The sequence below is a fragment of the Artemia franciscana genome, chromosome 13, assembly GCF_032884065.1.
Source record: "Artemia franciscana chromosome 13, ASM3288406v1, whole genome shotgun sequence".
NCBI classification, from domain to species: Eukaryota; Metazoa; Arthropoda; class Branchiopoda; order Anostraca; family Artemiidae; genus Artemia; species Artemia franciscana.
Genome location: NC_088875.1, coordinates 37,512,440 through 37,530,583, shown reverse-complemented (window position 1 = coordinate 37,530,583; position 18,144 = coordinate 37,512,440). Strand labels below are relative to the sequence as shown.

The 18,144-nt window shown below is 35.1% G+C and overlaps 1 protein-coding gene across 1 annotated transcript in view; it reads right to left on the bottom strand.

Moving 5' to 3' along the window:
* The window catches only part of LOC136034896 (uncharacterized), a 31,144-nt gene extending 24,978 nt beyond the window's left edge, over positions 1–6,166 (bottom strand). The window contains exon 1 of the mRNA XM_065716391.1: positions 5,943–6,166. Within this exon, the coding sequence (XP_065572463.1) occupies positions 5,943–6,101 (159 nt within the window). The 5' untranslated portion in view covers positions 6,102–6,166. The remainder of the gene's footprint in view (positions 1–5,942) is intronic.
* Between the last annotated feature and the right edge of the window lie 11,978 nt (positions 6,167–18,144).

Genomic DNA, 18,144 nt, shown 5'->3' with positions numbered 1-18,144 from the left:
TGCATTATGTAAAAAATGATCAGAAATTAAATTTAAAAAAACAAGTTTTCTCAACTGAAAGTAAGGAGCAACACTAAAACAAAATGAACAGAAATTATTACGTATATGAGGTTATACCTCTCTAATAATTAAAGAGCGTCAATACCTCGCTCTTTGAGCTAAAGTTCTTTTTAAAGTTCTTCCAAAAGAGTTATTTAATTCTAACTAAACGGAATTTGTGATTCAGGGGTCATTTTTAAAGAATTGTAACAAAATTCGAACTTTAGTGTCAAGAGCGAGGTATTAGCGAGGGGGCGATCCCCCTTATATACGTAATAATTTCTGTTTGTTCTAAGTTTTAATGTTGATCCTTATTTTCAGTTTAAAAAAAAACTTGTTGTTTTTTTATTTAATTCATTACAAGATCTCAGTGTAAACAACTGGTAATTTGTATTATTTCGAGTCCATGTCCAAAGGACACACTTTTTTTTCAACTATTCTAAGGAAAATGGCTATTTTTCAAATTTGATTGAAGTTCATGGGGGTCAAACGGTGGTGGATAACCTAATGGGCATGAAAGAGGATTGGTTACGTTCCAATTAATTAGGCAGTGCCTCTTCTGATCTTCCTATAGCTAGCTATAAATAAGGAGACTCACAAAGAAAATAAAAGTTCCGGTCCCTTTTGATCTCTATAATGTCTGCATAAGCTTCCTAATGTTTAGCCACCTATTTAACTTTATTTCATAATTTAAGACAGGCTTAGGGATATGACAGCTTCGCATGTAACTTCCGGAGCCTGATTTAAATTAAATAAAAAAAACAAGTTTTTTCAACTGAAAGTAAGGAGTGACATCAAAACTTAAAACGCACAGAAATTACTTCGTATATGAAAGAGGCTGCTTCCTCATCAACGCCCCGCTCTTTACGCTAAAGTTTTTTACTGTTTTAGAAAGAAGAATTGAGAGAAAGAGTCAAACGTTAGCGTAAAGAGTGGGGCGTTGATGAGGAAGCAGCCTCTTTCATATACGAAGTAATTTCTGTGCGTTTTAAGTTTTGATGTCACTCCTTACTTTCAGTTGAAAAAACTTGTTTTTTTATTTAATTTCTGAACGTTTTTGAATCAATGTTTTGATATTGGCTCTCCGCAGAGGAATAATCAAAACGAAATTTGCATATTTTTTTTTTGGCTCAATGGCTTTCTCATAATTTTGATCGAATGATTTTGAGAAAAAAAGAGCGGGGGACGAAGCCTAGTTGCCCCCCGATTTTTTGGTTAATTAAAAAGGCAACTAGAACTTTTAATTTTTTACGAATCTTTTTATTGGTAAAAGATTTACGTAACTTATAAATTAGCTTACGCAAAGAACTTTTGTATTCTCATGTTTTTATTACATATATGAGGGGATTCGCCCCATCGTCAGTACCTCGCTCTTTACACTAAAGCTTAAATTTTATCCCAATTCATTAAGAATGACCCCCTGAATCACAAAAGCCGTAGAATAAGTAGTTGAAATTACCGAAAATACTTTAGCGTAAAGAGCGAGGTATTAGAAGGAGGTGAGCCCCTCATATGTGTAATAATTTCTGTTTGTTTTAAGTTTTATTGCTGTTCCTTACTTCCAGCTGAAAAAGCTTTTTCACTTTTATTTTTTAATTGTTTTTTTTTAATAATGCTAGTAAATCCTGCTCTCCCTTCATGGAAATTTTCTTCTCCCATTACAAATTCTTGAAGGAAAGTTCCCCCAGCATATCCTCCTCTTCTCAACCCCTCCCCCAAAACAAAAAAATCCTCCTGAAAACGCCTGTATACTTCCCAATAACCATTACTATATGTAAGCACAGGTCAAAGCTTGTAACTTGTTGCCCCTCCCACGGGGACTGTGAGAGAGTAAGTCGTCCCCAAAGACATAGTTATAAGGTTTTTCGACTACGCTGAATAAAATGGCTATCTCAGAGTTTTGATCCGTTGACTTTGGGAAAATAATTGGCGTGGGAGGGGTCCTAGGTGCCCTCCAATTTTTTTGGTCACTTGAAAAGGGCACTAGAACTTTTCATTTCCGTTAAAATGAGCCCTCTTGCAACATTCTAGGACAACTGGGTCGATACGATCACCCCTGGGGAAAAAAAACAAAAAAAAAACAAAAAAACAAAAAAACAAATAAACACGCATCCGTGATCTGCCTTCTGGCAAAAAATGCAAAATTCCACATTTTTGTAGATAAGAGCTCGAAACTTCTACAGTAAGGTTCTCTGATACGCTGAATCTGATGGTGTGATTTTCGTTAAGATTCTATGACTTTCAGGGGGCGTTTCCCCCTATTTTCCAAAATAACGCAAATTTTCTCAGGCTCGTAACTTTTGATGGGTAAGACTAAACTTGATGAAACTTATATATTTAAAACCAGCATTAAAATGCGATTCTTTTGATGTAGCTATTGGTATCAAAATTCCATTTTTTAGAGTTTTGGTTACTATTGAGCCGGGTCGCTCCTAACTACAGTTCGTTACCACGAACTGTTTGACCAAATCGAGTCTATTATCCAATGTGGGTTTTCATTTGACGTCAAATTTAGCTTCCTCGCTATTACGAATATTAAGTACATTTACCTGTAAGAAATATCGCAACAAAAACTTGTTGTGCTTTTTACTGGCTTATGATTTCTCAAAAAAGAAACAATCAGTTTCTTAAAAGTCACAGTTATTCATCTCTCCAGAAATTTCCTGCCGTTTTCTGACAAACTAGGCTCCTCCCCCTCCCTGCGTAGAAATAAGGAATGGTGGGAAGGACTTGTGAAAATGCATCACAAAGTATGAAAATGAAATCGAATCATGCTTTCATGCTTTTTTTTCTCACAAAATTAAAGAACCAAAGGCAACCTTTTTAATTTGCTCAACATTGAATAACATCACTCATGAAACCTCCCCAAAACATATGGTTAAAGAGACAAAGTAAATTGCCAAGTTTTTCAAATGATGCGCTTGGTTGACCTTGGGTTGACCGTTACTTTATTGGTAAAAAAAAATCCTTGAATGGAAATTAAAGTCTTTCAATTAAGTTTTAAACATTGAGACTAATTATCATCATACTGGTTAATTGAATAGGAAAGTCAAAGGTTAAAAAATATTATAGTAACCAGTTAAATAAAAGTGTTATTAGTCAGAGTTGATAATTAGCTAAATAAATAAAAAATCATTAGTTTATCAGGAATTTATACATCTTCGATCTTCTCCAGATTGTACGCAAAGGAAAAATACTTGCGTCTTTGGCATGAATATCGTCACGAAGTTTTACTTCTTGGAAGAAAGGAAGAATTGATGTTTTCAGGAAGAAATAATTCTACTGGTACAAAACAGCTGTAAACCAACTATTGTATACCTGAGAAATTATTTCAATCGAGTAGTTATATAGTGTCACTGACAATAAAACACACTACACACTATACTGACACTGACACTGACACCGTGTCAGTAAATTTAAAGGAAACCAAACTATTAAAAATCGACTGGTCTAATTTTATTTCCGGTAGCCTGAAACATTTTCTTATTTTTTTACAGTAAATTTAATTTTTGCTTATTAAAAAATTTTGTTTATTTTTTGTAAATTTTATATTTTTGTTAATAATATACATTTAATTATTAGTTTTTGTTTATTGAGAAGTTTAAAAAATTCCTTTGCTGAAGCGAAGGTTTGGTAAATATTAAAATATCTTTAAAATATATTTTCTATTTTAACATATTTCCAACTTGGTAACTCTTGACATGGTTGAATTTTAAAATGCTCAAAATATCAGTAATTTATACGAAAAAATATTAGGAAACTAAGATTGTTAAAGGAAAGCACAAAAAATTGTAATCTTTTCTAGCAGATTGTTATAAGGGAAAAAACACACTGTTTAGAGAGCTTGTAAGGTGACAAATTATATAAAAAACTTTTTATTTAACATGTAAAATGGAATAACTGTTAGGGTTATTACCAAGAGTGAAATAAAGTATGAAAATTTTGTTCTTTGGTGACCGGGTGGTTGCTCTATATACTTTTATTAAATAAAAAAAACTAATTTTTTTAGCTGAAAGTAAGGAGCGACATTAAAACTTAAAACGAACAGAAATTACTTCGTATATGAAATGGGTTGTCCCCTCCGCAATCCCTCACTCTTTACGCTAAAGCTTTTAATTTTTTTAAAAAGTAGAATTGTGGCAAAGAGTCAAACTTTAGCGTAAAGAGCGAGGGATTGCGGAGGGGACAACCCATTTCATATACGGAGTAATTTCTGTTCGTTTTAAGTTTTAATGTCGCTCCTTACTTTCAGCTAAAAAAGTTAGTTTTTTTTATTTAATTTTTGAACCTTTTTGAATTAATGCATGTTTGGTTTTGGCTCTCCGCACATAAATTATTAAAATGAAGTTTGTGTATTAATTCTTTTTTTGGCTAAATGGCTTTCTCTTAGTTTTGATCAGACGATTTTGAGAAATAAGGGACGGAGAAGGAGGCCTAGTTGCCCTCCAATTTTTCGGTTACTTAAAAAGGCAACTAGAACTTTTAATTTTTAACGAACGTTTTTATTAGTAAAAAATATACGTAACTTAAGAATTCACTTACATAACAAACTTTCATAATCTTATATTTTTAGTATGTATACGAGGGGGTTTGTACCCTCGTTAATACCTCGCTCTTTACACTAAATCGTAAGTTTTGTCCCAATTCTTTAAGACTGACCCCTGAATCAGAAAGGCCGTAGAATAAATAGTTGAAATTACTAAAAATACTTTAGCATAAAGAGCGAGTGTTTATCTCCTCCTAAATACCTCACTCTTTATGCTAAAGTGTTTTTAGAACCCCTCATATGCGTAATAATCTCTGTTCGTTTTAAGTTTCAATGCTACTCCTTCCTTTCATTTGAAAAAACGTTTTCATGTTTATTTTTCATTGTTTTCTTATAGTAATGCTAGAAAATCCTACGCCCTTTTCATTGAATTTTTCTTCCCCCATGACCGATTCCTCCAAGGAAAGATCCTCCAACATAGCCCCCTCCCCTCAGCCCCACCCCCAAACAAAATAAATCCCCCCTGAAAATGTCTGTACACTTCCCAATAACCATTACTATATGTAAACACTGGTCAAAGTTTGTAACTTGCAGCCCCTCTTCCAGGGATTGTGGGGGAGTAAGTCATCCCCAAAGACATAGTTATTATGGTTTTCGACTATGCTGAACAAAATGGGTATCTCAAAATTTTGATCCGTTGATTTTGGGAAAAAATGAGCGTGGGAAGGGGCCTAGATGCCCTCCAATTTTTTGGTCACTTAAAAAGGGCACTAGAACTTTTCATTTCCGTTAGAATGAGTCCTCTTGCGACATTCTAGGACCACTTGGTCGATACGATTACCCCTGGGGAAAAAAACAAAAAAAAAACAAATAATCACACAGTTCGTGTGTTTATTTTACTAAAGTTCGTTACCACGAACTGTTTGATTTACATGATACTAAATGACACTGTTGACAAAAATAGAATAATGAAATAAAAGAATAAAAAGATACAGTTAAACAAATTCCTGTATTAGGGTAATCTTTCTTACTACTGCTACTACTACTACTAATAATAATTTAGTTTTATCACCGGTACATAAGATAAACACACGAAGAGAAGTATCAGAAAAGAGGAATAATAAAAACGAAAAGTACAGTGATAAAATTACGTAAAACTATTAAAACTTTAATTTTTAAGGGTTCAGTCAACATAGAACAAATACTAAGGGGCTTGACAACCTTATAATTGTAAGTACTTTTAGTGGTAAGTACACTTTCAGAAATTAGCTGAAATGTTAAATTATAGATGCCTTTTATCTCTTCGACCAGTTCAGTTAATTATCTGATATCGGTCCAGAAAGTGATCGTTTTGTTTAGAATATTAATTATTTGATTGGTCTTTTCACTGAAGGAATAACAATTAACTGAACCATACCTTAGCGCCCCCTTCCAGGATCAGATCATTGTCCAAATCAATCCAGTCAATAGTATCAACAAAGTCAACCAATTTGACAACATTTTGTTCAAAATAACTATAGTTACAGTGACTTTGGCCAAAATACGAGATAAAAAACCACACCAAGTACCAATTCATATTAGCTTAAAGACTTGTGTGATTGGAAACATGTAGACTACTACTTCTCCTATATATAGAAAAAATTTATAGTTTCAACAATTTCTTTGGGAAATACAAACCACGTCAGATTTTGGCGTCGCTAATACACAGTGTTTTTTGTTGTTTTTCTTGTACTTCTGCCAAACTCTAGTGGTCTTAATGAGAGTGCAAAATCGCTGCTAAACTGGTCAGCAACAGAAAAAACTTGTGTGCATTAGAACACTTAATTAATGGGTAATTTTATCTTCCATACCTTAGTGTTTTGTCTTGAGAAGAAATAGCGCTTGTAAAATTCCAATTTACTAGTTTCTGAAATTATACCAGAATTTAGTATAAATTCTTCAAATACGATCAATAAGTGGATACGCGCTTAAAAGTAAGAAAAAAACATGACTTTCATAAATGATCGAAAATTCGACAAGGAAAATAAAGTGGTTGATATGATCTTCTGGAGGATTTATATTAAAGACAAAAAATGGCTTGGGTTCCAAATGTCCCAAACCCCCCAAAACAGATTTTTTTTTTTTTTTTTTAAATAAGAATTATGTATCACAATAGAAAGAGGAAGTTATTCTGGACTCCAGATGAGCCTAGGGGTCATGGATATTCTGTTAATTAGAGGGTTTAAAAGGGCAAAAGCACCGTCCTAATTTTAGGGTTATTTTGTTCGTTTTAAGTTTGAATTTTCATTTAATTTTGTTCATTTGCTCAAATTAAAAGCTGTTCGCTTTAGGTCTCAATTATTGATTTATTTATCTATAGTAACATCCATTTGATAGGCTATATGTTATATTTACAGGACGGTTTTATTTCTGCCCACTTTTGGTTTTATACTATCCTTTCACGTTAAAAGAAACCCGTTGTTACAACGATTCCGATTAAACAAAACGTAACAAGCTGAAGATTATCTGTCGAAAGTTGTTTGCAAAAGAGTGTTTATAGGATTTTAAAAGTACAAAAGGCTCAAAGACTTAGGCATCTCAGTGTCATGCGAATTGGAAAAAAAACCTTATTGGGAACCTATTCTTGAGGGGCCCTTACCAAACTTAATCTCTTTGTAAATTAGGTACCCCAGGAGCTTAGATTTATAAAATTTCGAACTGATCCAAGACATTCCCTTTACAAACAATGGAGGTACTCGTTGGCCCAAGGAATGATCTCTTTAAGTTTCAACCTCATTGGGAAACAAAATTTTTGGCCCATTTCAGATACTAATTTTGAGGGTCCTTCCCCTTAATCTGAATTTTTTTTCTTACATTAGGTCTTCTTGGCCAAGGAAATTACGCAAGCAGTTTTTAAGCCAGTTGAGAAAACATTATTTAGTCATTTTTTTGTTCACCGATTTTCAGCGAACCAATATTTTCTCTTTTGTGCTTTGGGATCCTCTTGGCTCAAGAACTTATAGATACAACTCTTGAGGCGATGAAAACAACCGCTTTTGGGCTTATTTATGGGTGCTAGTGCCCCCACTTAAATTTTGGATGATAAATTAGAGTTCTCTTGGCACAAAATATAACGGATGTAAATTTAAGCTATTTGGAAAAGAAAATGTTTCTCTGCCCATTTTCGGCTCAATTCTTCAACTTGTTGTGGACAGTACATTATGTCCCTTTGACAAAAAACTCACAAATAGGGAGAGAGAGAGAGAGAGAGAGAGAGAGAGAGAGAGAGAGAGAGAGAGAGAGAGAGAGAGAGAGAGAGAGAGAGAGAGAGAGAGAGAGAGAGAGAGGTTTATTATTAAATACAAGATAATACTAAATATAATTCAAAATTTAATCACAATGCACTTATTCCCCCTCAGAAGACTCCATGGCCAGGGATACAAGGGGGATTAACAGAAAAAAGACAAGCAACAACTACAATATAAGCAATATATGCAAGGGGAATACAATATAAGCAACAACTATAAAAAAAAGTAATTCTATTTTATTCTTTATTAAATGATCCTTAAAAGACTTTTTAAAAGTCCCAAAAGAGTGGCATCTCTGTACAGAAGAAGGTAGTGAATTCCAGACCTGTTGACAAGCAATGAGGGAATTGAAGTCTGATCGACTAGTTGGGGTAGGCGGAATGTAGATATTATTTGAAGAACGAAGGGTATATGGAGCTAAATTAGAAATAAACATATGAGTTTTCTGAAGAGATTTTGGAAGATTGCCGTGAAGCTGACGGAATACAAAAGCACAAGAAATAATGTAAATAGACTGTAGACTTAGAGCGGTGTTGGTGAGGAACGGTCGGTGTCCATAACCAGACGCCGTGCCTTATTATGCATGACAGAAAGTGACCGCAGCGTAGACGGAAAAGTAGACATCCATACAATGGGGCAATAAGAAACATATGACTGGACAAGACAGAAAAAAAGAAGTTTTAGAATAGATCCAGGAAATGTGAGTCTAGGTTTGCGAATGATACCCAAAATCCGTGACACCTTAACCCTAAGGTGTCATATGTCATATGTAATATAAGTCATATGTCAATAAAAAGACTATTTGTTTCATTTGGGGGCAGAATATATAACTCTTACCTAATTTTTTGTGCATTACATTCTCGTTCACTCGTGAGACTACAAACACAACTTTAAAAAAATTGGAAAGGAGAACATTTTCTTGCATTTATTTGGGATCCAAAACTGGTTGAACCAATTGGTGCTGGGGCAGCTTGCTCCAAGGACTTAAGGATGTAAGTTACAAATTGACTTGAAAAGCAAGTTATTTTGCCCTTTTTGGGTCCCATTTTCGGACGAACCAACATTTTTCTTCAGCTCCTCGTTGTGCATAGTGGTTCTCTTTGCCCACAAATTTACAGATATAATTTCAAGCCAATCGTAAGAAAGCTTTTTTTCAACTTTGAGGCCTAATTTCTAAGTACCTGTATCTCCAATCTAAATACTTTATCCGATAGTGTTTCTCAAGCCTGGGGACTTGTAGATACAAGACTCAAGTCATTCTTAGGAAAGTTGTTTGTAGGAAAGTAGGCCCTTTTCTATTGCAGGACAGTTTTTTTTTTGAAGTTTAGTTCCCTGTGGCCCAAATCTTAAGGAAATAAGTTTCAAGCTGATCACAAATAAAGGAACCTTTCCCTATACTTTATTTGTTTTGTAGATTAGAATTCTATTATCTCAGGGAAATTATGAATTTTCTTGTATATTAAGTACCCTTTCTCCCAGGGACTGACATATGCAAGTTCCAAATCGATTAGAGACATAACACGGTTCCCCCTGAACGCCTTAACAAAAATTAAGGTCCTGTTGCCCCGGAGGAATGTTCCATGAAATTTTCAACCTGATATCAAAATTAAGTTTATGTCCCGTTTTTAGGCCTAGTCTTGACAAGCCTGTGCTCCAACCCTAATTTTCTTTATATGCTTAAGTCCAACTGGTGTAGGAACTTCTGAATTTATTTTTAAAATAGCTTTTATAAACCTATTTTGACTTCATTTCTAGTCGAGCCATTATTTTTTCTATTTTTTTTTTTTTAGAAAGAACCATATCCCAATATTCTCCAACCTAAAATTGTTTGGTACATAGGGGTCCTCTTTCGCTTGGATTTTCACTGCAAGTTTGAGATCGTTCAAAAAAAATGCTTTTTGGGATCTTTTTCTGATGAACTTCTCGAGTATACGTTTCAAGGAAATATGTTCTCCATATGCTACATATTTCCATAGTATAACTCCTTCAAGCCAATAAGAATCTTAAAGAATTATGTAAGGAGTTTAACACAGAGCGAAAAAAATAATGTTCTTGAGGTTCCATTTTTGATGGCCTGTGCCCATAACCTAAATCTATTTTGAGACCTCCTAAGGCCAGTGACTAACAAGTGGAATTTTCATACCCAAACAGGAAAAAAGGTTTTGTACCATTTTATGGGCCCAAGCACCTCCCCTTCCCCTGAAAAAAATTTGATATTCTAAACTATTTTAGATAACCAAACAACCAAGAAAAAGCTTTTCCTTTTCTCTACTATATAACATATCTCTGAAGAGTAGGCAACTCGCAAAATATAGAGTCGTTGCTCCTGGGGCTGGATGGGTCACTTGAGCCCTGCATGGAAAAACATGTGGGGTGAAAACTGATGAGTGGGATGAAAGAGACGGGATATTGAAAACTGGGGACCGATTTCGATTTTATTTCTTTTCTCAAAAATATTAGAAAAAGTTGTCCATAAACGCCTATATGATTTTCTCCAGGTTAACGAATTATTAAGCGAAACCCAATTTGGGCTCCGTAACTAACACTCCACAACTCAAGCCTTGACGTATCTGGTGGAATGTGTTAGTCGTGCGTTGGATAAAAGTTACTTACTAATGTCAATTTTCATTGATATAAGGAAAGCATTTGATACTGTAGATTTCAAGATTTTGCTGAACCGACTCAAGTGTCTGGGAATTCGCGGCACTTCTTTACATTGGTTTGAAAGTTATCTCCTTGGAAAAGCCTTGCATGGAGTACTTAATAATGTGACTTCATCTTCTTATCGACTAAAATTTGGAGTTCTGCAACGTTCCAATTTAGGCCCCTTACTTTATCTTGTCTACGCAGATGCGATGCGTTTTTATCTTCAATATGTCTGTATAACAACCTTAGCTGATGATATAGCTTTGACATTGTGTGCTAAATCGATTGAAGAGGTTGTGTTGAAAGCAAATGAAGCATTGAGAAGTTTGGAGGTTTGTAAGAGCCTTAGCTTGCTCTGTGTTAACGTAAAATAGTCAATCCTAATTTTTTTTTTCTGCAGAGTAGTCATGTCAGTTGCTTTCAAAACAACCTCGGGGGGAAACGTTTTTTTCTCTCTAATCGATTTGGAACTTGCATATGTCAGTCCCTGGGAGAAAGGGTACCTAATATAGACAAAAAAGATCTCATTATCACCCTGAGATAATGGAATCCTATTCTACAAAACAAATAAAGTATAGGGAAAGGTCCCTTTATTTGTGATCAGCTTAAAACTTATTTTCTTAAGATTTGGGCCATAGGGCACTAAACTGCAAAAAAAAGCCTGTCCTGCAAAAAAAGGGCCCACTTTCCTACAAACAACTTTCCTAAAAACGACTTGAGTCTTGTATCTATAAGTCCCCAGGCTTGTGAAACACTATCGGAGAAAGCATTTAGATTGGGAACACATGCGCTTAGAAATTAGGCCTCAAAGTTGAAAAAAACAACTTTCTGTCAATTGGCTTGAAATTATATCTGTAAATTTTTGGGCTAAGAGAACCACTATGTACAACGAGGAGCTGAAGAAAAATTTGGTTCGTCCGAAAATGGGACCCAAAAAGGGCGAAATCACATGCTATTCAAGTCAGTTCGTATATTGCATCCTTAAGTCCTTGGAGCAAGCAGACCCCAGCACCAATTGGTTCAACCAGTATTGGGGCCCAAATAAAGGCAAGAAAATGTTCTCTTTTTCAATTTCTTAAAAGTTGCATCCGTAGTCTCGCGAGTGAACGAGAATGTAATGCACAAAAAATTAGGTAAGAGTTATATACTCCACCCCCAAAAAATGAAACAAATAGTCTTTTTATTAACATATGACTTATATTTGTGAGTTTTTTTGTCAAAGAGACATAATGTAATGTCCACAACAAGTTGAAAAATTGAGGCAAAAATGGGCAGAGAAACATTTTCTTTTTCAAATAGTTTTAAATTTACATCGGTTATACTTTTTGCCAAGTGAACTCTAATTTATCATCCAAAATTTAAGCGGGGACGCAAGCCCCCATAAATAAGCCCAAAAAACTGTTGTCTTCATCGCCTCAAGAGTTATATCTATAAGTTCTTAAGTCAAGAGGATCCCAAAGGACAAAAAAGAAAAATATTGGTTCGCTGAAAACCGGTGAGCAAAACAAAATGACTAAATAACGTTTTCTCAAAAGGCTTTAAAACCGGCTGCCTAATTTCCTTGGCCAAGAAGACCTAATGTAAGAAAAAATTCAGATTAAGGGCAGGGACACTCAAAACTAGTAATGGAGACTTGAAAGTTGATTGGATGTTTTTGGGGAAATGGTGGGCTTGGGAGGGGGCTAGTTGCCCTCCAAATACTTTTGACTATTAAAAAAGACACTAGCCATTTCCATTTCCAATCGAATGAGCTCTTTTTGAAGTTCTTACGACAATAAATGGCCATCTAAGAATTTCTATCAGATGCATTTCAGGAATTTACGAGGTGTGAGAGCAAGGGGTATCTCCCCCCTGACCTCTCTCAATCTTAAAAATGGCACTAGAACTTCCGATCATCAATCCAATCAGCCCCTCTAAATTTTAAACAATCAACCATCTACATGAACCTTATATACCCCTAAGACATAGCTTAGAACCCGTTGCCCTGAGGACTTTGGGGGAATTTTCATTATTAAGGATATGGTTTCCAGGCCTTAAAATTAAGCTAAAAAAAAGCCATCTCAAAATTTTGGTTGGATGTGTTTAGGGAAATGATTGGCGTGGGAGAGTGGATTAGCTGCCCTCTAATCACTTTTGACTATTAAAAAGGGCACTATCCCCTTCAATTTCTAATCGGATGAGCACTTTTTGAAGTTTCTAAGACAGAAGATGGCCATCTCAAAATTTCTATCAGATGCATTTTGAAAAAATACGAGGTGTGGGGGGTATCCACCCTCCGATCACTCTGAACCTTAAACAGGGTACTAAAAAGTTTGATAGCCATTCCAATCAGCCCATCCGAAGTTTATACGATCACCTTCTCTAAATTTACTTATATGTCCCCAGGGAAAAACTTACTACTCTTGTCCTGTAGAATTTAAAGGGATTGTCATCCTCAAAGACATAATTTCCGGAGTTTTCAATCATATTGAACAAAATGGCTATCTCAAAATTTTGATTGGATATGTTTGGAGGAATGGTGGGCGTGAGAGGGGGGTTAGTTGCCTTCCATTCCCTTTTGATTATTAAAAAGGGCACTACCCCTTTCAATTTCCAATTGAATGAGCCTTTTTCAAAGTTTTTACGACAACAAATAGCCATCTCAAAATTTCTATCAGAAGTATTTTGGGAAATCCTGCCCTGAGGGCTCTTATGGGGGGGGGGGGTTCATCCTCAAAGACATAATTTTCGTGTCTTTCAACTACATTGATCAAAATGGCTATCTGAAAATTTTGATGGATGTGTATGGGGAGATAGTGGGTGTGAGAGGGGGGTTAATTGCCCTCTAATCACTTTCGACCATTAAAAGGTACACTAGCCCTTTCAATTTCCGATCGAATGAGCCTTTGTCTATATTTCTACAACAGAGAATAGCCATCTCAAAATTTCCATCAGCTTTATTTTGGCAAAATATGAAGTGCGGGGGGTTTCCACACTCCCATCACTCTTAATCTCAAAAAGCGCACTAAAACTTATGACAAGCGATCTAATGAGGCCTTTCCGAAGTTTATACGATCACCCTTTCTATATAAACCTTAAATGCCCCCTGAGCGAAACCTACAACCTTTGCACTGAGGGCTCTGGGGGTTGGGGGTTTCTTCCTCAAAGGCATAATTTCCAGGCCTTTTAACTACGTTGAACAAAATAGTTATCTCAAAATTTAGATTGGATATGTTTTGGGAAATGGTGGGCGTGGAAGGGGTGTTAGTAGTTTTCCCTAATCACTTTCTACCATTAAAATGGGCGCAAGCCCTTCCAATTTCTAATCGAATGAGCATTTTTCGAAGTTTCCTCGACAACTCCTTCGGTACAAAGTGCCCTGGTCTGAAAAGAAAAGAAAAAAAAATACATTGTGCCCACATCGCTCTTTGCTTAGGCAGTGGTATTGTGCTGCCTATGATAGACATAAAGGGCCACATGGTAATCTAAAAGCACAATCTTATATGTTTGGAATAGAGATGCTGGTCCAAAAACATGTAAATCATAGAGGGCTAATTGTTTGCCCATTTATAAACTAATTTTTATATTAAATTGCTCTTTATAAATCTGACTTAATAAAGCAATCATAAAGGGCTATATGGAACCTAGGTGTACTTTTGGTTGTTTTCCTTAAAAAAAGAATGTTTTCCAATAAAAAAACTTTGCGGACAAATTTCTCTCACCCCTGCGTAAATTCTCCATGGAGAATCGCCATGGAAATTTTCCTTACATTTGAAATAGCTGCAGTATTTTTAATTTAAAGTATTCGAAAAAAATTGTGATTTATAAAATCCTCGTTAAGTATTGTCTGATTAAGAATCCAGAAAATTTGACTACTTATTTTTAGCATAGTCATTGAAGCCTTACATTACTTAAAACTTGCCAGGGATACTAATCGGATCGAAAAAAAATTACACCTGGAGTTTAAAAATTACCTTTCTCTTTGTATCCGAGTAAAAAAAAAAAAAAAAAATCACATATTTTTTTTATGTGCATCGATGTATTCGGATATATATTTCCGGAATGGGGGGAGGGGGAGTAATGAATATATTTTTATGTCTAAAATTCCTTTCATCAAGCGAGGCTTGGTCTCCTTGTGCTGCATATTAAAACTGATAACAATAGATATTGAGTGTGAGTTGGTACAACTTAGGTGTGACCATAAACCATCTAAATCATGAGAAAAATACACATATATTGATTGGATTCACTTTATCCTTCTTGCAGCAGACGTTTTGGACAGCATGCTGATGCAGAGATAGATGTTACACAGGTAGCGCTGGTCTTATGTGAAATGTGACTAATACCAGTAATAACCCTCAGTATATTTATGTTAATTCGTTTTTTGGCGCTGGTTAAAAGAATTATCTAAAAAAAGCAAAAATATTAAGAAGTCATCATGGTATTGTATATAGAGACAGTTCTACATTTATGGCTTGGTATATGAATCCAAAACTCAAGGAAGCGCTTATTAAGCGTCATAATTACATATACGAGAAATTAAAACTATATTGAAGTTTTGATTTAAATATTTGAAATTAAAAAATTAAATTAAAACAGTTTAAAATAAGGATGAAACCTTTTTATTGACAGTGAACAGATATAAAATTTAACTGGATATTTCGAACACATATACAGTATTCATCATCAGCAGAGTTTTACTGCTGATGATGAACACTGCATATGTGTTCGAAATATCCAGTTAAATTTTATTTCTGTTCACTGTTAATAAAAAGGTTTCATCCCTATTTTGAACTGTTTTACTTTCGTCTTGGAAAGGCAGTGTGGTCTTCGAAGTTATCTACGTTAAAAAATTAAAACAATTAAATAATTCCTAGAGATGATTCCCCCCCCCCCTACTAACATCTATGACTGAACTACACCTGATTTGGCCTATCTAGCTGCGGTACGAATATCATTATAAAAAGCACCGTCTTATTTTCTTTTTCAATGATTTCTTTTCCCTGCTTTTCAATGAAAAAACTTCTTGTTTTCAATGATTTCTTGTTTTTCAGTTATTCCATTTTTATTCTATTTCCAGATGTAGAGGGTGTATTCATATTGATTTTTGAAAGTTTTAAAACAAGAAAATTTTATCTTAAACTGAAAGATTTTAGGAAGTAATAGACCGGGGGAAAAAATCTAACATCTATTTAATTAAAAGCAGGACATGTGCCATTTTGTTCAAAATTGAATTATGCATATGTAACAGTGAATGAAGCACAAGGATTCCAATAGGGCAATCAGAATTTAGCTCCTCGTTGTGCATAGTGGTCCTCTTAGCCCAAAAATTTACAGATTTAATTTTAAGCCAATCGACAGAACGCTCTTTTGTCAACTTTGAGGCCTAATTTCTAAGGGCCTTCGTCCCCAATCTAAATATTTCCTCCGATAGTGTTTCTAAGGCCCTTAGAAACACTTAAACACACTTAGAGACACAAGAAACACTAAGAGATACAAAACTCAAATCGTTTGTAGGAAAACTGTTTTGGGGCTTTTTCGTGCAGGACAGTCTTTTTTTGCAGTTTAGTGCCCTATTGCCGGTAGGAACTGGTGTAGGAACTTCTGAATTTATTTTTCCAAATGCTTTTATAAATCTATTTTGACTCCATATCTGGTCGAACCAATATGTTTTGTATTGTTCTTCTTAGAAAAGACCATATCCCAATGTTCTCCAGCCTAAGATTGTTTGGTACTTAAGGGTCCTCTTTACGCTGGGACTTACGCTGCAAGTCTGATATCGTTCAAAAAGGGTTTTTGGGATCTTTTTGTGGTCAACTTCTTGAGTACATGTTTCAAGAATAAACCTTCTCCGTATGCTACATATTTACATAGGATAACTGCTTCAAGTCAATAAGAAATTTAAAGAATAAAGTAAGTAGTTTCACGCAGAGCGAAAAAATAACGTTCTCGGGGTTCCATTTTTTATGGCCTGTGCCCATAACCTAAATCTATCTTGAGATCCCCCTTAGCCCAGTCACTAACAAGTAAAATTTTCAAACCCAAAGAAGAGAAAAGGTTTCGTTCCATTTTATGGGCCCAAACACCTTTCCTCCCCTGCAAAAAGCTGATATTCAGAAGTTTTGTAGCTAACCAGACAACCAAGATCAAGCTTTGCCTTTTCTCTACTGTATAACCTATCTTTGAAGAGTAGGCAATTCGCAAAATTTGGAGTCGTTGCTCCTGGGGCTGGGTGGGTCACTTGAGCCCTACATGAGAAAATATAAATCAAGCCATCATTACTCGGTACCTCCTGCCTAAGCTAAGTGCTCGGCTCGCATCAGATAGTAACCAGCTTCAACCCCCAGTGGAATTTCTGCTTTTATTTGTTCTGTTTGTCAATATTGAGTCCTCTCTTTCGGTACTAGGCTCATTCCCCCTAGGTAATTGCCCTTTATGGAATTATCCCCTAATTCCCTTCCCTCTCCATGGGAAATTCCCTTCAAATGCAAAGCTGAGCAGCCACGTAGAAAATATTGCAAATGAATATACTGAAGAAAAGAAGGAATTTCAAAACATCCAAAATAGTCAGGTCCAAAATCAGGTAATCTACTCTAAATATAAATCGTCTTAAATATTGCAGTATCATAATTGACAGAATCGCAGCAAATTTTCATATTTCCCAGAAATTTAAGTATGAGAAAGCAAAGGCAATAAAGGCAAAACATGGACACAAATCTTGTATCGCTGACAAATTATTTGCCAAATTTTCAAGGTCTGACAAACTTGAAATTAAAATGCGAAACAATGAAGTTTTCAAAGAAAAGGCGTTTATATTTTTTGGGTGGTGTATATTACATGTCATAAAAACCCTCCACCAAATGTTTTGTTATTCTAAGTGCTATGAGCATGTGTCATATATATTTTCCTTTTTGTCCGTGTGCTAGATTATTATCCGTCCTAGCATTAAATTCTTTTAATTCAAATAAATTCTTCACTATTTCCCATCACATCCTTATATCTCCATCCATCGTCACTAAACTTCAAGGGACGTAGAGGCTGCGACTACACACTACCTTTTTCTGAATATCCTGATCTTTCAACACACAATTCACTAATCTTGCTACATTTCCTATCTCCAGTCCTGTCCCATCTTTTCATTCCAAACAACTGATAACCCACAGCTGTCTAAAGTTGATCTCACCTGCAAAGTCCATTAACTTTTTTTCCATCCTGCAACACTTCAAGATAAGATATATATGCTAACCTGTTTTTCGGTAAATTTATCACATTTGACCGATTTCCTATTATTCTAACCAACCTTTTTACACTTAATGAAAATAATTCTAAATTACCCTTTAATGCGAAACTATTCAACTTTTCACTTAAACATTAATGTTTCTTGTGATACCCATAATATAATCTTTCGATTTTTTTAGCTTTTAAGCCCTCCCACCAACTTCCCTACCATAGCTCACAAGTACTCCTATTTTTAACAAAAAAAATTTCTTATGTAACTTAATATCTGTTAGTACTAAATGACTAAGGGGGCTAGGACCCGAAACGCTTTCTGATCTTTCTAGCTCACGATGTAGAACTGGCCACTCCACCTTCCTGAGCTTGTAAACTTACATCGCCAATAAATAAAACCCTTAACTTCATTTATTTTTCCCATTAAAACAATATTTATTCTTTTACCTTGTCTCTTTACTAAAAACTAATATAACT